The 20,668-nt window shown below is 38.8% G+C and overlaps 1 protein-coding gene across 1 annotated transcript in view; it reads left to right on the top strand.

Annotated features, from left to right (window-relative positions):
• The window catches only part of RALGAPA1 (Ral GTPase activating protein catalytic subunit alpha 1), a 110,919-nt gene that overhangs the window by 11,784 nt on the left and 78,467 nt on the right, over positions 1 to 20,668 (top strand). Inside the window, exons 2-6 of the mRNA XM_072427635.1 lie at positions 9,002 to 9,112; positions 13,584 to 13,633; positions 13,989 to 14,046; positions 17,294 to 17,337; positions 19,245 to 19,422. Of these exons, the coding sequence (XP_072283736.1) occupies positions 9,002 to 9,112; positions 13,584 to 13,633; positions 13,989 to 14,046; positions 17,294 to 17,337; positions 19,245 to 19,422 (441 nt within the window). The remainder of the gene's footprint in view (positions 1 to 9,001; positions 9,113 to 13,583; positions 13,634 to 13,988; positions 14,047 to 17,293; positions 17,338 to 19,244; positions 19,423 to 20,668) is intronic.

Below are 20,668 nucleotides of genomic sequence, written 5' to 3'. Positions count from 1 at the left end.
TTGGTTTCACGGATAGTAAGTCAAGCTTTTTTTTAGAATCAGATGAGTGTTGTAGCTTTATTAGGGTGGCTCCTGGCTATGAGCAAGGAGTGGAGCAGAGGTGGACATAAGTGAGTCACCGCTCTGCAGGCATTCATGTCAACAGGAACCATATGGATTAAAAGTCGAATTCCAAGACCTTTTCCTCCATTTGGAATACGTTTTTATGATCTCCAGAACAAACTATCTTGAGCAAACTCCTCTAATTTAATTGATATGCTTTTTACTTAAAAAAAAAAAAAAAATGTGTAGATGTGCTATGCTCAGATTTTTTAGGCCTAAGTGGGCAAAGTCAAGAAAGGCGCACTGCCATTTTTCCATGTTGTGGAATTAATTTGCTTTAATAAACCTCTTTAATTTGAGGAGACTTTTAATGCACAGCAATGCATGAAAGCAATATGTGTGTAATGGTGCACCACAGGACAGGTATGTTTCCATTTTCGGGTGTCATATTCTAAATGAAAGAAACTGTGGGGCACAGACATAGTGACTTGTGTTATGGTCACACAGCAAAGACTTCTTAAAGCCCACAGACCAGGCTGCAAAATATTAAACTTAGATTTACCTAAATTGCACCGTTTCCAATGACACTTTCGAGGCACACAGAGACAGAGGGGCTCACAATCTAATGTCCCTACCTTAGTTATATGTCTTTATTACAGTCTAAGGTCAATTCGGGGAGAAGCCAATTAACCTAACTGCATGTTTTTGGTATGTGGGAGGAAACCGGAGTACCTGGAGGAAACCCACGCAACCACAGCAGTGCTCAATCCAGACATTTTTTTAAGCCGGGCGGGAAGAAATTGTAGGTGGGTGGCAGCCACCTGTATTGTGACCAAACGCTTCAGTAACCACCCAAAAACAGCAGGGTGGGTGCTAAAAAGTGCCGGGTGGTGCGCCCAGCTAAAAGGGCCCGGGGAGAACCCTGCACAGGGAGAACCTGCAGACTCCATGCAGATAGTGTCCTGGCCGAGATCCGAACCTAGGACCAAAGGCCAGAGTGCTAACCTCTGAACCACTGTGCTGAAAATGTGCTTTTTGATTGTTTTCAGGAGTGTACATGCTCTTAAAAGTTTCTATTTTTACTGATATCTACATCAATATAAACATCTGCACAAGAATTGGAGGACATACAACATTTGTTATTTCCTGGGTTCTGTGTTTTCAGAATTAGAAGTATGTTTCTTTTGGTCATTAGTGAATTCATAACTGTACATGTGGAAAATAAAAAAATCGACCCAGCAGCAAAGAGGTTAATGTGCTTTTAGAAGAAATTTAATTTTGTAAATGGGTAATTAGTTGCAACGTAGACAAATAAAGAAAGTATTACACTTGTTGTTCATAAAACTAAAGAAAAATCCACACAGGACATGTAAAGATTGTGTTCTTTTATCAGTTTTTTGTTTAATGTTCCTTGAAGTTATTGACATTCACTTTGACTGCTCTGCGTTTGCCACATTCATGTCTGGAATCCGAGTTAAAGAGGAACTAAACTGAAAGCAGCCAAAAAAAACCCACCAAAAACACTTACCTTCCTTCACGTAGCGCAGTTCGACTCATCCGGGGGTGTCCTGCATTTGGCCCCGCGTCGTCCCGGAGCCGGCGCTCTGGGGGCTGCCATCTTCATCTCTTCTTCCGGGTACTTCATCCTACCCTTTTATGTAAAGTGAAATTTGTAAATTTAGGTACGCTTTAAGTCAGCACATATACATTGTGGGAGAGACTTGCCAACTTTTCTACCTCTATTATTAGAATAAAATAGCAAAGGATCTGTGGTTTTATTCTAAACACATGTGAAGGAAAAACTTTGCTGAAAACACAGTGTATAAAAGAGAAGGACAGTTCTAGCTGTAATATGTGATGAAAAGCAGGTGCTTCACCATATTATTGTCTGGTATTTTTATAGCACCAACATATTAGGCAGCCCTGTACAGCCCTGTAGTCATGCCACTAATTCCCTCAAAGGAGCTCACAATCTAATGTCCATACCATAGTCACATGCCATGATGAAGTCTTTGGCCAATTTGGGTGTAAGCCAATTAACCTAACCATATTGTATGTTTAACAGTAATCTGTAACAACATGGATTAAGGAGACACTGTCATTACAAGATATATTTAAACATTATGGTGATTTGCAAAAAAAAAAAAAATACCTCCCAATTTCCACATCGGTATCCTGAATTGCTCACTTATCAACATCTTCCTGATGTGCTGTCCAGTATAACTGTCTGCCAGTGCACCCAGCAGCCTAAAGCAGAACGAAATTAAAAAAAAAAAAAACACACCTTTAATCCTGCAGATCTGTTGATCTATCAGGAGGTTTCTTCGATTGGGTCCCACGTTTTCCCGTTATTCTTCTTCATCCCAGCGTGGAGGAAGTGCTATGCGCCGCCATTTTCTTTGGTCTTCTTCTGGGTTCTTCTTTGTACATAACCAATCTCACACTGCACAGGTGCGAGATCGGGGGACGTAGATGAGGAAAAAAAAGTGCCAATCTCACTGTGCATGGGTGAGATTGGTATTTTTTTTACTCTCATTAAAGAAAAAGCTCCTTCTGTGCATGCTTGAGAAGGAGCAGCCAGAGCCTCCCAGGATGCATCATGTATATATTCCGGGAGGCTCTGCACTCCCATTCTATCTAAATTGCCGCAGTGCACCCTTTTTTTTATTTATATATACATTTTTTTTTTTAAAGGGTGTTGCACTTAAAAAGAACAAATTACATTTTTACTTGATATAAAAGGGTTGTCTATCCTTTTATGTAAAGTAAAAATTTTGAGTTTAGGCCTGCTTTAAGGTTTGTCACCCTTGTGATGTATGTGTGTGTGTATATTAGAGAAATACACGCACACATAGCCTGACCAAAAAGAGACCCCCTCCCAGCCTGTGGGAGTTATCATCTGGGGTTTCTTCAGCTGATTAGGTTGAAGTTTAGTAAAATAAAGAGCAAAACATGAGATCAGCTGACTACCTGAATATACTGAATGACCAGGTTTTTCCCTTGGTTTACTTAGTTCCCTAATGGCACACTCGTATTCCAAGGTGAGAAAGTTAGGATTTATTGGGCTCACATAGATTTTGCATCACCCTAGCTAATTCTATTGAGAATTTTTGGGCTGCAGAAAACTTAATACAGTGGGCTAACTCTCCCATCATCAGTACGAGATCATGGGAAAACGTTCATTTATTTCTGGACAGAAATAAATGTTGGGACATCGAATAAGGTTATTGAAACAATGCCAAGACAAATATGTACTGTAGTTAGAGCTAAAGGCAGTCCAATTAAATACTTTTTTTGGCCAGGCCCGGTATATTCCTAAAACATATTTGTGTAAATTTCAACTTGAGCTATTGAGATCTGTAGAAAAAAAGGGTTTTAAAGTGGTAAGTAGGCTGGTATTGAGTAGAAGCCTAACCAATAGAAATAGTAATCTAATAAAGGTTAAAACAAACAAAATCAGTTACGGCTTTAAAGTGAGATGGTTTGTGTGTATTTACGGGAGGAGAGTTGTCAGTAAATATTAGTGTCCCATTCAGTAGTATGTCATAGTCCTCACTTCCCTTCAATTTAACGTAACCTTGCTCACTTGTAAGTGCGAAGGCCATGTTTGAAATTGACACAACTTGTTAAGTCTTCAGTCTGACCTGCATGGAAGAATACTTGCATGGATCACTGTTGTGTGCCAAAGAATGTGAATAATTTCAGTAGCAGAAAAGGCATGACCTTCTGTTATATGCAGGCAGAGCAGACTGTTTATGCTTTGTGTTGATAGGAGAGGCTTCTGGCGCCCCTTCCTCTGGACATCAGGCACTTGCCAGTTCTATTTCTGTTCTTGTGTTTTGAAAAGAGAAACGGGACCAGAGAGAGACCTCTGGGGCCCTTTGAAGCTCATGTTTTGTGAAACCAATTTTAACGTACGGATACGGCTAACAACATGATAGGCGGTCATCACGACCGATCATAGGTTGTGCAATATAAAAGTAAAATAAATCAGTCCTGGTGTTTTTCTTTTTACCTTCTTTTCTAAGCAGTCACAGCACCTGATGATTCTTCCACCTTGTTACATGTCATTTCCTCTAATATGGTGACAACGCTCATCTGCCCCCTATGAAAGAATGTTCTGTTACCTTGTCTATTAGAGAATTGTTCACGACTTACACTCCTAGCCCTGCACTCCTAGGGTTGTTTTAGCCAGCACATCTGTTGCTGATCTTACATGATATGTTAGAGCAAAAGAAGTTCTGGGAAATGTTGTCTAAATGATGAAGATTACCTGGGGAGGGGATATGAGGTCAAAGACTGTCCCTCCTGCAAACTAGGGCAATGAGCACAACAGCAGCCTAAAAAACCTTTGGCACCCAAAACGAATGCAGGAGGTTAGATGGGTTTTATCAGACTGCTCTGGGAATCCTTTGTCATTTGTAATATGATTGAACTTATTACCTCCAGGGAACAGTGCATCTCCACATTTAGGAGAACCATTCTCATAGGAAAATACATGATTTGGATCATACCAACTAGTCTTATTATAATATTATAATAAATTAGATGTAAACCTTAACTGAATGGCATTTAGCTTGCTAAAGCACTGGGTATCATAATTCTTTTTTAAATAAAATTCTTGTTTTTATATTTTGTATGTAGTTTATTTACACACATCCTGTCTATATGCAGAGATCACTGCATGGCATTCTTAGGGTGGCTTTACAGATGGTTACAACAATGGACCATGCCAATGTAATGTGTGTTAAATTCCATCTTGCAGCCTGTATTGAATGTTTGTGTGGCGGGGTGACAATGTAGGAACCTGACAGGGACATGGTGTTACTATAGATAGATAGATAGATGAAAAGCCTGATAAAAGTCCTTCATAGCAGGATCATTAAGTATTATTTTAAAGCTGAGCTCCAGGCAAACAGCTAATTACACAGATGAAATACTTAAAAGGGTGTTTTATCTACCAAATGATTTATATTCCTATCTTTCTACTTCTGAGATTTACGCAGCATATCAATGTGTGACAGTTCAACTTCAATGAAAGGTGCTGATTGACAAGGTAACATTTACATAAGATTTTACTTATTGGGTTTACATATCTTTTAAAGTGCACCTGTCCTCACTATAGACAGACTAAAAACGTGTACATATATGTTTAACTTGGAATAAATGAGCTACAAACAAGCCACCATCTCTGTAGCTGCACTGATTATGAAGTTATTCCTTCCCAAAGATCATTGAAAACTACAACAAAGACTTAGGAATCGGGGTCAGATGGTTGCCCACAACGCCATCAGCAGATTGTTTACAAATAAAGGAGGAGAGCCTGCTAAGATTTGGGTGCAGTTACATGTTCTAGTGCCTGTGTTTGTGAATGTGAGAATGAATTTCTTTACAATACTTACAGATACAGAGATAGGTTAGGAGGAACCCTGGTTACAAAAAACACTGGTTTAATACACAACAAAGGCTTCCCAGAGCACTTTGGGTTTTCTATAGATACAGTACAGCAGAGCAGCTTGCTTTGCAGCTCCCTATGTCAGATAGAATCCTCTTACACAGCCATTTGATAATCAAGGGGTCACTGCTGTGAAAGTAGGGGCTTCCTAATTTGATATATAACAAATGTTCCCTGGATAGAAGACTATGAGATAATAAAAGTAACCTTTACTAATACATATTTACATATATACAATAATTATTATATTTTTACCTAAGTATACATTTCAGTCCTGACTATAATACATAAAATCTGCTCAAAACTATGATATGTTTCCTTTTGCTTTTATTATAGAGATTCTATATAGCAAATACACATTTTCCATGTGAAAGTCATTTAATGTGAATGTCACATTTTTATTTCTTTGTTCCTTTTATTGTATTTGCAGGTCATACACTGATTGTTACTTTGTCCTTCTGTTCTCCTCTGGAATAGAGAATATGTAACATTCCACCTTACTTTATATATACTAAGCAACCCTTGTAAGGCTAACCATACACATGACAACTTTCAGAAATTTCCATCACTTTTTACTGGAAAACCAGCACACAGAACTGGTTATTGGCTACCCATTGATTCATTTTATTGATTGTGTAATTTAAACAATTGGTTTAACCAACCTTTTCTCAACTTTTTAACATGGGGAAGACCTTGAAAAAAAATTCTGTTTTTTGGGGGAACTTCCTTTATAGTTACTATAACTGGAGCTCTGCAGCTCATGGTGGTCAGAGGGAAAGACAGCTCTTGCATTGCTGGCCAGTTGGAAGAATTGTCACCCTTACAGATAAATTAAAAAATCATCAATATCTATTATAGGGACTTGGGAAACACTGCAATAAACCGATCTATATAGTGATAGGTTTGATACAACTTATGTCATGTCAATTTTAATCCTTGCAAACATTCAAAAAATATATATATATTTTTTTTTTTTTTTACTACTTTTCAACTAAAATGTTAATGCAATAACGTGTGATCATTGTGATGAAATGACAGCAAGAGGACGTGTAAATTACAACCTGGGCCCACATTAAAAATGAACAGCAGCATGGTGGCTCAGAGGTTAGCACTTTTGCCTTTGCAGCACTGGGTCCCAGGTTTGAATCTCGGCCAGGGCTCTATCTGCATGAAGTTTGCGGGTTCTCCCGGTGTTTGCACAAGTTACCTCCAGGCACTTCGGGTTCCTCCCACATTCCAAAAACATGCTATTAGGTTAATTGGCTTCCCCCAAATTGACCTTAGATTGTAATCGACATATGATGACTATGGTGGGGACATTGGATTGTGAGCTCCTTTGAGAGACAGCTAGTGACATAACTATGGACTTTGTACAGCGCTGCATAATATGTTGGCGCTATATAATTACTCTGTAATAAAAATAATAACAGAATAACAATGCTGATGTTCTCCCTGAATAGAACTGTTGTATCTGGACCCTGGATATGGTACCACTGACTAGAAACTGGGGGAAAAAAATAACACTTTGCTATAAGTTGGCATGATTCTCACATTGCACAGTGGGTATGGTCTCCTTCAGATATGATAAATATTAGTGGATTGTGTATGGCCAGCTTTGTGTTTTCCCTTTATAAGATGAAGCGATCACACTTGAAAATATCTATTATAAAATCTATTTTGTAGATATTAAACATTTTCCCCGCAGATCTAGATACGCTAACTGGAACCTTTGTAAGGAGCTGTTTAAGGCTTGCTTAAGGAAATTGGTTTCATATTTGAAATCCTTTTCTTTTGCTCGCCTGCTGTGTCTGTGTATTTGAACTGTCATTTGTGTTATAGAGCCGCTGGGCAGGGATTTCCTCTTTTATTGTCTTGTACAATTTGGGATGGCGGTACATTTCACAGGCTGCATCTCCTTCTAGGGTTGGGTTTCCACCTTCAGCTTGAAACAAATGTGAAATAGCACGTTTGGTGTATAAAGGTTTTGTATGGTGACGCATACTAAATAGCTTCAAATGTTGGCAAGTCAAGTTATTTTAGTGTGCTTTTTAATGCTTTGGTATATTTTAAGGGTATCGGAACCCCAAAACCAAGAATTTAATACATTGCAGCCTACCGGACCCTAGAAAATAAATGTAAGCTACACAGCACAAAAAATCCACAATGGTTTGTAACAGAAACAACGAAAGGAAGTCCAATCTGTGTGACAACTGTGTCTGCCTCTGTAGATACAGTAGAGAATTGAGTGTATGCACAGGCACAGGTAATGTTATTTGTGGGATCTTCCTTCAGCAGAAGTGGGACACCATGGTTGATTTCTTTTAATACTTTTTTGGTGGAGATCTTCCAACTTCGGTCCATGAGAATTATCAAATTCTGTTGGGTTCCTATCTACAAGCAGACATACTAGCCAGTAACCAGACAGTTGTTGGCATGTTAGTTAACCATATTTATGGCCAGCTTTTTAGCAAAATATGCTCAGATGCAGTTTAATATCTTTTATTATATGTCACTTACATGCAAAAACTCTAATCGGTCCGATTGACATCAGGTCTGAGAACTAGGAACGCATGTTGTTGCACATTCCTAGTTTGCTGCAAACATTCACCATTCATTTGAGGTTTAGACCCTCATTGCAGTCACTTTTTGTAACCAAATGCCGGCAAAGTTTTTAGCATTAATAAAAAAAAATTGGATCTGGCATTTTATTACATAGGATCAGGTAGTTGGCCCTCCACTGCACCCCTTTTGACTTATTGGCATTTTTCCATAGGACTTTGACTTTTCGTGTCTTTCACTGAGCTGGAAGAATTTGTATACAAAGTTTCCTGATATCAGTGTTCAACACAGTATTTTTTTTAAGCCGGGTGGGAAGAAATCGTAGTTGGGTGGCAGCTCCTGTATTGTAACTCAACTCTTAAGTAACCACCCAAAAACAGCCCGGTGGTTACTGAAAATTGCCGGGTGGTATATCCAGCAAAAAGAGGCTGGGGAGAACACTGGATATACCGGAGCTGTCTGTTATTAGAGAACAGTCCATATTACTCTACGGTCTCCACACCATAAGCTTCCTTTTGTGAACAGGCTGTTAATATCTCTTGGCAGTATAAATGGAGCCCTAAGTTTTAAATATGACCCTTAAAAACAATAGAGGCAACTCATATATTTGGTTCCCCATTGTGTGATTATGAAACCTGATGGTCTCAGTACATAAGGTGATCATCATGTACTCCACTTCTACTTTTAATTAAAAAAAAAAAAAAGTTCTGTATGTGATTGCTTTTGGTGACTGTATGTGAGAAGAGGTTTTTGTGTTCAAAGTACTGTTTTAACTTGATAGCGATCATTTATGTTATTCACCCTTCATTAAGTGCCTCCACTTTTCACACTTTTCTTTAGTTTTAAATTTTAGATGGAGACATTTGACCGCAGCTTGACATTGGGAAACATTGCGACCTTCTTGTGGAGGAGTTCTAATCCCTGCTACTTTTGTTTCTTTTATAGAAAATGCAGAATCCATTGACCTCAAGCAATTTTTCGAACAAAACTTCTCTCACATCTACTATGTTTTCTTTGAAAACTTTGTGATAATTGAAACGTCTTTGAAACAAAAAGGTAAGCCTGTAAATTGACTGTCCTATTTTTTTTAATAACCCTTTTGTTCCTCCTGGCTGTTTCTGAAATGTGCAGGTTGTCCCATGACAATTGTTTCCTCGTTGGAAGTGACAGAACACCTTCTGTTTTGTACTGGTCTGGATTGGCATTGTCACTTGTCCTTCTCCTGTGACAGTTAGTAGAAAACAAGCGAGCCCTGTCAGTTTAATAGGAGACAACATTCATCTGCTTTCAAAGAGAGTGGTGAAACTTATTGATTATATCTCACTTTGATAGCTTTTTGTAAGCCATTTTTAATTAAAATTCGGGTACTGAAAGGTGCTCACTTGTATTAGAAACATGCCATTGTGGTGTAGGAGGGCATATGGTGAAAACAAATGGTGCTATATACTATAGAGGTAATACAGCGACCAATGTGCAGGTTGTTCAAGTGTGTACAGACCAGAGACATGTTAAGTAAACCGTTACTATTAAAAAGGATTTATATAGCACCAACATATTATGCAGCACCGTACATTAAATAAGGGTTGCAAATGGCAGGCAGATACAGACAGTGTGACTGGAGGAGGAGAGGACCCTGCCCCGAAGAGCTTACAATCTAGGACACTAAACCATTTAAAGAGACTGTACATAATAATGTACAGTGCGGAGTGATGTGCTGCAGATAATATGCAAGAAAGAGCAGAATGGTGTATAGGAGTTGTAAATGTGCAATATGGAGTGGGGAGTATCAAACATACAGTAATTTGTGCAGAATACAATACTGCGGAGTAATAATCATACAGAACTATTTAAATGGAGTGGTGACAAGTTTTGGATGTACAGGAACAGATTACTGACTGTATTGTTGGGGAATGTTGTATGTGCAGAATAGTGTGGTGGGGAGTACTGGATGTGCAACAACAGTCTTCTTAATGAAGTGCTGGAAAGGATTAAACGTACAGCACAGTGTGCTAAATGGAGTAGTGTGGAGTATTAAACATACAGCACAGTGTTTAGGTAGAGTGTTGCAGATTATCTTATCTTCAGCTCAGTGTGCAGAATAGTGAGGAGTATTCAACATTCAGCACTATGTATTGAGTGAAAGCTATGGGGTATAGATATGAACATAAGACAGTGTAGAGATGAGGAGTGTAGAATTTGCAGCACTATGGTGCAGTAATCTTACCGGATCACCCAGCAGTTTTCAGTAACCACCTGGCTGTTTTTGGGTGGTCACTGAAGAGTTCGGTCACCCAGATTCTGGGTTGAACACTGTGGTGTGATGTGGATTTTATACAGTGCCAAATGGAGTTAGCATGCAGGCTAGAATGCACAACAGTGGGTGCACACTAGAGCGGTGTTAGGTGCATGTAGTATAAATTGTACATCACAATGAAATTATGAGTATGCAGCACAGTGTGACATGGAGAGTATAGATGTACAGCAAACTGATAAGAGGAAGCAATGGTAAGATTAGTTGTAGGCTGAGGAAAGTGAAGAACGTTAGAATTGATTATATGTACAGGGGATGTTTGGAGGTGACACATGTCCCTTGGGGTCTAGGTGTGAATATTGGGCAGTGACCTATTGGTGCTGGAGTGGGGGAGGATTCTCACTCATGGAGTATACACTTTGAGACTAAATTGTTGGCAAATACCTATCTACTGCCAAAATAGGAAGTTGCAATTAAGTTTTATAGTACATTAGATTATCTATAATACCACCCATTGTGCCTCACTTTGATTTTGATTCACTTTTATTTGTTGTAAACTAACCTCAGTGACTTTGGAACAAGTTCTGTCTGTTTTGGCAGGACTTTTAGTTATAAAATGTTTAATGGCTCATTAGTTCTCTTTACAGTGTAAATACAAATTGTTTATTAAACAGTTCTGAATCATTTCAAGAAGGCTGATATATATAGCCCTGTCACTGTGAGCTTGCAAATCACATAATTAGAAAGTTCATAAATAAATCTCACTCTCCGGTATTAAAAGCAAACAAGGCCCAATGGAATCTTCAGTTAAAACATACTGAATACATTCCAAGTGCATGAAAGGAAAGGTGTTTGTTGTATTTCTTTTCATTAGGTCACCTCTGCCACCAGCAACTGCAAAGTGGAACCCCTCTCTCTATGTGGTAGTGTTGGGCTTTCTGCAGAGAGCAAACATTGCCAACTAAGTCAGACCTTTGCTTCTGCAGTCAGCAAAGCACCCCCCCCTTTACTGATTGAAGAGCTCTGGCTCAGGAGGCATGTCAGACCTCTGCAGAGACATTACTGCTTGCACATATTGAGTTTTGGTCCCACTTTTTAAAATAAACAAATTTTCCATTTTTTTTTTACATTTTCAGTTTTGATGCCTGTAATGCATTTAGCTTCTTTTCTTGAAAGTTTTATTGGTTTTAACTTTTTTCTGCAATTAAAATCATTAAATGTATTTTGCAAATTGTATGTATTGCTTGTTCTATTACCTGGATGTGTTATTTTTTTGGCTCACTATAGTCCCCTGTACAGCACTACTACAGCTAGGAAACACGTGCTTGACAATGTTAGGCAGTCAGGGTTCCATTGCTTCCTACATAGCTGTTCGGTTAACTTTGGGAGTAAATGTGTACACAGAGGAGAGATCAGACAGGACCAGAGCAGTGTGATCCTGCCGGAACAAATGGTAATGTTATGTGGGACAATGCAGCCCTGCTTCTGTATACCAAAAACAGAGGTTTGTTTTCAAAGTTTTCACTGAAATCGGGAATCCCTTTAGAACAAAGGATTTCAGGTTTTTTTGCTATCTTTATTTCATGCAAAATTGTGTCTATCAGCTCCTAAACCAACCTATAGATGTCATTCCCTAAAACCTTTGTAAAACATTACCTTTTCTAATTACCATAGTGGAGAGTTTTAATAAACCCTTTGAACAAGCAGAACTAGGAGTGCTTGTCCGGAATGCTGGGAGTCTTATTACTTTGCTTTCAGGTGTGACCAGCATACGTGATTAGGAACAAGAGGAAGCAATATGTTCTGGGTGCTTATAAACAAGAGAACGTTGGAATGAACACATTGTGATAACGCAGTGTTTCTCAACCTGGGTTCTTCCAGAATCTGCTAGGGGTTCCTTGAGCAATGAGCAATTGGTGCCTCTCAGGTCAGTTACCACTGACACTAAATTTTTTTGGCTATCTGGTAGGATGACATTCTTCCCAAAGGCTGGCAATGTTAGAGGCATTCACTGTACTGACCACCAAGCTAATGTACTGTAAACTGTGGATATAGTCATTATAGAAGGGAGTTCCCTGAAGACATGAAAGTTATTTTAATGCTTCTCTCATTTTAAAAAGTTTGAGAAACACTTTCCATAGAAAACACACTTCCACTTTTATGGCCTTAGGCTATATATTGTTGGAGGTAATGTGTACAGCAAACTCTCATACAACATTTACCTAGATTTCTGCAAGCTTGCTAAATCCTTTCTCAATTTTTTTTTAAAACAAGGATTACCCTTAAAATAATTTTCAGGTCTTGGGAAACCTTTGCTTTAATTATTAAAGAGTATATTAGCATAGTGATCAGTAGGAAGAATGCCTCTTACATTGCTGGCCAGTTGGAAGAATGTCACCCTTACAGGTAGCCAAAAAGATCATTGGTGCCAGTTAAACTGACCTGAAAGCCACCAAATACTCAAGGAAACCCCTAGCAACCTCTGGAGAAACCTTGGTTGGGCAACACCAAGGTTAAGTTGCAGCCAAGGAATGTTAGGGAGTCACTTTACCAAGCAACTAGCAGGTTTTAGTAAGCCTCAGCAGTAGCTAAATGAAATATAAGGTAACTTAACGTAACCTTATAACTGATCATCTCAATACCGTTCAGTGGCCACCGTGGATTGTATATGGTGAAACATAGATTTTATAATTCACTTTAATTAGGAGGCTGGCTGCACTATGGCCATACTTTGGGTGAGATGTGGCCACCCTTCCACCGAGCTCTCCCAATATGGACAACATTATTATATGCCGATGCTTCTATAGATGGCATGTAAAATTCCTCTCCATATAGAGTCTGTTTCTAAAATCCCAGTGTGCGTGTACATACATTCATGTCTCTATACCTCAAAATTGGTGAAAAAAATCATTTCCCTGGCATTCCTGATGTATGTATAGTCCACATCCTGAAAAAGCTAGGTAAATATTTTTAAAACACATTCCAAATGTATCTCTTGCAATTCCATGCTGGACGGAAGAGTTCTTTTGAGCAGGAGAGTTTGGTGACAGTCCAACTAACATTTGTATTTAACATTCTTATACTGAAACGGAAAAGTTCTTTAAAAGATTCAACAAAGCTGCTTGAGGCTAGCCAAAAGCTCTTCTGCAATCTGGAGCCCATGTGAACAAGGCTTTACACTTCACATTGTGGGCAAATAAAGTTTTGCCAAGGGAGGAGGTGCACCAAGAATTTAAAATACTTTGGACACATGTTTTTTCTTATTTCTTTTTGCAGGCCACAAGTCTCAGCGGGAAGAACTTGATGCCATACTCTTTATATTTGAGGTAAGTTACATTTATACCTAAATGTACAATATAAATGTTCTTTGAGGTTCTGCGTTGGTTATATTTTCATCTACCTCTGTAATGACGATATCTCATTTTGCAGAAGTGTTGCTTGGTAACATTGGAGCTGGTCCCTTAGGGAGGTCAGCAGCAGAATTAGGGCAATCTTTTTCCCAGTATGGTTGCCAGTTTTACTTGGGCCTAATTACAGGGGACTCTGTTAACTCATCTGGCAGTGTGCAGTTACCAAGGAAGTTTCTTCTGGTTCACTGGGTTTAGACTCTTTGAATCTATTTCTGCTAACGTACCAGGTAAAGATCTGTCATAAGGTTTTTTTTCTTTCTTTTCTTTCTAGAAAATTTTGCAGCTTCTTCCCGAGAAAATTCACCAACGATGGCAATATCACAGCATAAGTAAGTGTGCTATTTTTGGAATGTTTTGTTTTTTTAAAATTACAAATACATAATTACATGTATTTGTATGTTTTCTTTAGGTTTAGTCTACACAGACTGTTTCCCCAGCATTTAACCTGAGGCTTTTAAAGCCCATGTTTGAAGTCCCCATGCATTCCAATGGGCTAATCTACACCAGGATGTTTCCTCCAGGCACGTTTTTGAGCTTTATCTTAAACGTTGCTTGCGGACAGCTCCGCTCCCCTGATTACTCCCGCAGCCCTAGAGTAGCTGTACTATGTGCTACAGATACAGAACACATGCTCCGCTGATTGCTCTGCTACCTGATTGGCTGAGGAACGGGAAAACCTGATAGTGCTTGAGGTGTCATCAGGGTTTCCCTTTTCTCAGCCAATCACAGAGCACTAGAAATGAATGGGGACAAGTCTCCTCATTCAAGTCTAGTGCTGAATGGCTGAGAAACAGAAAACATAAGCCTATCACAAAGCACAAGAGGTGAATGGAGAGCCTTGTCCTCATTTAACCCCTACTGCCCAGGGATCCCTCACTGTCAGGAGGAGTCCCATAGCTGTGCTCATGTCATGTTTGCAGCCGTGGGAATCATCCTGTCATCCTGTTACACAAACGAACACATTTATTAAAATAATTTAACATTAATGCCTCGTCCAATTTTTTACACATATTTTAACCCTTTTAGGGAATGAATACGGGGTTTTATGTACCCCTGTACTCATTCCCTGAAAGGGTTACAAGTAAACCCTTTATAAACGCTTATGTAAAATCGTGGCAATTTGCGGTAAAACGTATCATAGGCTTTTATAAAAGTTTTTTAGCACTTGTAAAAGTGCATAAAAACGTATATAAACGTGGTAGGAACGTTTATATGCGTTTTTAAAACCATCCATGTAGACCCAGCCTTACAGTCAGAGGATTAACCCATTGGTTTTGTGTAGCTTTTTATTTATTTATTTTTGTAATTTTTTTTTATAAATAAGACTTTACATATCATATATATATACCTTGGTTGGAGCTGCCATTGCTAACTTCTTGCCAATGATTACCACAATTTACATTTTCATGCTTTACTTTTTGGACTTTAACGTAGCAAGAGCAGATGTGTATCAGGTGTTCTTGATCTGCACATATTTGCTATGAGTCAATGGCTCTCCCAAGAAGTTAAAATGGAACTTGTATTAGGATAACTAGGTTTGTTTATTTGTGAAGGGCTCTCTCCCCATCCAAAAACTGTATATTAAATTAATAAAAGGACTTGCAAAATACTTCTTACAAAACAATTTAGCTGTACTTTTTATACCCTGGAGTAACCTGCTTTTATAACCATCATTTGTCTGTTTCTCTACATCCACCCACCATCTGTCGCCAGCATAAACATTCATATCACCGAGCTTTATCACTGTGGCTGCCACTCCGTTTTTCAGTAAATGCTGTAATTTTTCTCAATATATCATAACCCTGAAGACCTGATCATAGATGATAAAGATTTACTTGAAACAGGAAACAGGCAATAGACTCTACTTCTCATTAAAAAATGAGTTTCCCTCCTTATACTTATGAGACAGTGTTTGGCCTCAATTCAGGTGTACCTCTGGGCAAAATATAAAAATGTATATGAAAAATACATGAACCATTTCTTCAGCATTTGTCTTTTTAAACAGAAAAATACTTGTTGCCAAAAATCCAGAGTGCTCCTAACTTCTTTTGCTTGAATACCCTTTATGGTAGAGATGGGAAACGGGGGAGTAAACAGATAGTTACTAACATGCTTGATTTCTGGGAGATAAACTAGGACAACTTTATGTGTATTTTGAGATCTATAGAATTTATATTTTGCTTTTTCATATTTGTCACAAGTTAGAAGAAAAGAGCTATAGTGCAGTGTGCAAGCTTATTGATAAGGCACATCAAGCACATATTCTGTTCAATACTTTGCTTAGATTGCATTTTTTTAAATTTAATTTTACCTGACTGCTATGAGAAGACACCATATTCAGTTTTTGATTTAATTAGATAATGTGGAGGTGTCAGCACTGACATTTTGGGCCAGTAACAGAAACAACTGACATCTGTTATATATATTGGCTTTATATGGTTATATTGAACCTTGTAGTAAAGGTACGATTGGGTTCAAGGTAAATAAAATTCTGCCGTCTTGCTGTGAATTTTACGCCTGTAGTATTTGAATGTCATAGTGTCACGTTTATGCTTACACAGGTTGTGATAGTCACTAGTACAATGGTACGTAGATAGAGATGCCATCTAGGAACAGGGAGACCCAGGTTCAAACCCAATGTATGGAAAGTTAAGGTGATCCTCTAAAATTTCCTTCTGGCATCTAGAAATTGCCCCAAGGATTTAGTGATCACCAATATAACATGGAGGGTGCCAAAGACCAGTTTAGGAGATCGGAGTGGTTCTGACCGAGACCTCCAACATGTATTGCTTGTAGTGTATAGTGTATGTATGTATTAAAAGATGTATTAAACAATTTTTCTTTCCCATTCATTATCTGACGGAGAACGTCTTAAAGCTCCATTCCATTCCAAAATGGAAGCAATCAGGTTAATTAGTGATTACAAAGTGTGCAGAAGTGAAGAGAGCTACATGCCACCAGTTTTACTGGAGCCATTTCCTCTTATCTCTGGATTTACCAAGGGGGGAGGCCAATAGGTGTGACCATGTGACACACAAAGTAGAAAGGACAACAGACACCAAACTACATTACCCAGCAGAATCCATAGTTAGCTTGTAGGAGGAGAAAACAAAGTTACAGAGAGATGAGCATGCTGCTTATATTTTCACTGGCCAAAGTATGGCAATATATGCTGGCAATCGAGACTCAGACAGAACATTAAGTGGCAGTAAAAAGTATTGTGGAGGAAAGCTCTAGATTAAAAAATAATTGCAACAAAAGCTACTTTTTAATCTTCTGGCAAAGCATTTCATTCTTGTATTGGCTAGGGTTCTTCTTCAAATTCCAGTGTTTTCAAAAACTGTTCATTGACTGTTTATAACTGTCCTCTATTTACACAACAATGAATTTGACACTCACTGAAACATTCCCTAGTGGAGGATCAATTACTGCCATCAAATTACTGAACCTTGAAGATTCTCCACCAGGGAATTTCCTAGTGAGTGTCAGATTCTCTTCTTTATAAATCAAGACTAAGGGGTGTTAAATGCATTTTTCTTGTTTAATTTCTTATTTTATGTACTTCTGTCTTTTTAGGTCTGATCCTAAAAAAATTGCTTCACACCGGAAACTCCTTAAAGGTCAGTAAAGTAGAACAAGGGTGGGTGGCGGTGCTTGTGGGTGTGTTTAGGATCTGTTTTGTATACTTAGATGTTTGCATAATATATCTTTGCACCATGCACATACCTGTATTAGGTCAGCAAAAAAAGGAAATGTTTTTTACAAAAGTTTTTCAGCCCTAATTATGTTTTTACCTCCTCTGGTAAAGTGGACCTTTCATGAAAATGTCAAATTAAAAGAAAATAGATGTCACCGTTGCATTCTGTAAATGTCAGGAGTCAGGTTTCCAGCTAGAACTAAAGTCCCACTTTTAACATGGGATATTCAGACCGGTGGTTATTGAAGAAAGGGACAGGCGATGTTCCTTCTGCAATAACTGTTCTTACCTGCTTGATAGCTGCCCAGATGTCAATTTTCCTGAGCTTTTCATGCACAGCTCAACATTGATTGCCAGTATCTTAAATATATTAGTTTCCATAGCTTTCCCTTTCCAGCTGTTTGTTCTTCTGTACATGTTGAAATCTGATTGGATGCTTTTGGGCAACACATTCAGCTGGTAAAGGAAATCGGTCAAAGGAAACATATTGTGTGAAGTTCCTGACTGAGCAAGAGGCTCAGTTTACCTCTTATCAACCAATCAGCTTCCCCCCTTTCCCACTGCTGGGGAAGGTTAGAAAATTCGTTGGAGATACTGATTGGTTGCTGGCAGGTAAACAAACTGACTTCATAAATCTCATAAAGTAGTTAAAAACAAAACAGTTCTAAATTATTAACAAATCTGGTAAATGATTACCCTGGTGAAGGTGCTTTCTACACAGTCATTAGGTTCCAGCAGACTTTATTGAACTCCATGTGCTTGGAGGTGTAAACATTAGGTACAGGGCTAAAGCTTGCTGCACAAGATTATTCACTTGCAAAAATATGTTTATTAGGCTTAATATCAACTATTCCTTATGTTTTGTAAAAGTGCAAGGAGGAACCTGAACGGTAAAAAAAATAGGCATTTGTAAAAAAAGTTCTAATAAGGCGTATTATCACACGCAGTCCATGTAAAGAGGTCTGAGCAACAAAATATTCTTATCTGTTTTGCACTTGATGTATTTTAGGCATAAGGTTAACTTGTAAAAGCCTCCTTTGTATGTAGAAATCCAAAAACCCTGAAGGTCTGCTAATCACTGCCTAAAGCTGCGTACACACGTGCAATTCTTGTCGTTGGAAAGGATCTTTCACGATCCTTTCCAACGACAAAGGACTACATTATACATGAACGAGTGCTGTACATACAGCACCGTTCTGCTCTATGGAGAGGGGAGGGGGAGAACGACGGAGCAGCACGCTCTCCCCCTTCCCTTGCATTAGGATCGCTGGTTGTTCATCGTTTGTGGATCCGCCAGGACGGATCCACGGAGGATGAACGACGCCCACTGTACACACGCCAGATTCTCGCCCGATATCTGGCCAATGCGGATTATCAGGTGAGAAAAATCTGACGTGTGTACACAGCTTTAGGGTGGATGTTATCAGACTCAAAGCCGTCGTTCATTCCAGGATCCACAAAAAGTTATGTAGGTAGGTGAAGGGGGTGCTAGAGAATTTGGGCCACTACACACAAGAGAAGAGGGCTATGGCATGAAAAAAGTGGGCTAAACTTTTTGTAAAGATGACAAATTTTTGGATTGTCATGTTTACCCCAGTAGTGCCTTGAATCAGTACAGCCTTTTTGTTCTGTTCATCAGCTGTTCTTCTTTTTATACCACAATACTTTTCTTGTAAGTTTATAGTTTGTTTTATTGTTCTTCTAAAATAACAGGTTTGCTATCATCACATTTTATAAAAACTCCACCCAAGAAACTGAAAATGGGGCTGTCATGTGGGTTAAATGGTTGTAATTGAGTTTCTGCTAAATAATTGGTGTTCATTTCTTCAGATCCGCCTTGAAGGATTGCGCTTGTTTCTCCTGTGGCTTCAAGCACTTCAGAGCAACTGCAGTTGGGAGCAGCTATGCATATTTGCTTGCCTGATTCCTGGATTCCCAGCTCCACCTTCAGATCGTGGCATATACACGCTGGATAGTCTTGTCAACCTTCCACTGAATGTACTAGAAAGTAAGAGATTGCTAGATTCTCTTCCATCCCAGAAATGTTGTGCTTCCCAATAATTGATAATTCATCACCTAATAGCTCAACAGGATCGCTGTAGCCAGTTTTATTACTGTGGTGGCTTACTTGCATAACAGATAAAATTTATTGGAAAATTGTTATCAGTCTTCCAGTTATACAGAACATTGTGAAGTATTGTTAGCAGAAAGTTGTGCCAGAAAAAATATGAACAGTTATGCCTTTTTTTTTTTTGTAAATATATATATTATACACTATTCATTTTAAGTGATACACTGAGGCACTTTAGATTTATAATCTTTATGGAAAGGAAAATAGCATAGCTAGAATGATGCTTGGAATTAAAATAAGATGGCATGTTTTGACTGCAAAAAAAACAAAGTATGGCCAAGTGCAACATTATATTATTCTCATTGGCATCTTGGCTGTGCTACAAGAATCAGTAATTAAAAGTTAATGTGAGATGTTGTTTTTCAATCTAAAGTCTGTTGGCTAGCTTTCTATTTCATTTAGGTTAAGGCCAGGGCACAGGGAGTGGTAAGGAATAAGCTGGGACAGAGGAGACTTTTATATTGTACCTAGAGCAGAGGAGGGAATGGTGTGGATGAGGCTGGGTCATAGGGGCATGTCTTGAAATTGGCTAGGGTATTGGAGAATGGTATAGGATGATTGGAAAGAGGTTAGGACTAAGGGCAGTTAGGATGAAACTGTTTAGATTTAGTTGATTTGGAGGAGTTAACCAGAGGAGACTGGTTAGGGTGATAATAGGGAGGAAGAAAATGGTTAGCATGAGTTTAGGACAGAGGAGACTGGTTAGGATAAGGTTTGCTTTGAGGGAATGGTTAGGATGAGTCTAGGACAGAGGAGACTGGTTAGGATAAGGCTAGTGTGAAGGGAATGGTTAGGATGAGTCTAAGATGGGGGAAATGGTTAGGATAAGGTTAGGGTTAAGGAAATGGTTAGGATGAGTCTAGGACAGAGGAGACTTGTTAGGATAAGGCTAGTGTGAAGGGAATGGTTAGGATGAGTCTAGGACCGGGGGTATGGTTAGGATGAGTCTAAGACAGAGGAGACTGGTTAGGATAAGGTTAGTGTGAAGGGAATGGTTAGGATGAGTCTAAGATAGGGGAAATGGTTAGGATGAGTCTAAGATAGGGGAAATGGTTAGGATAAGGCTAGTGTGAAGGGAATGGTTAGGATCAGTCTATGACAGAGGAGACTGGTTAGGATAAGG

Source organism: Pyxicephalus adspersus, chromosome 12, assembly GCF_032062135.1.
Source record: "Pyxicephalus adspersus chromosome 12, UCB_Pads_2.0, whole genome shotgun sequence".
In the NCBI taxonomy this organism is placed as follows: Eukaryota; Metazoa; Chordata; class Amphibia; order Anura; family Pyxicephalidae; genus Pyxicephalus; species Pyxicephalus adspersus.
This window is presented reverse-complemented; position numbering and strand designations above follow the sequence as displayed.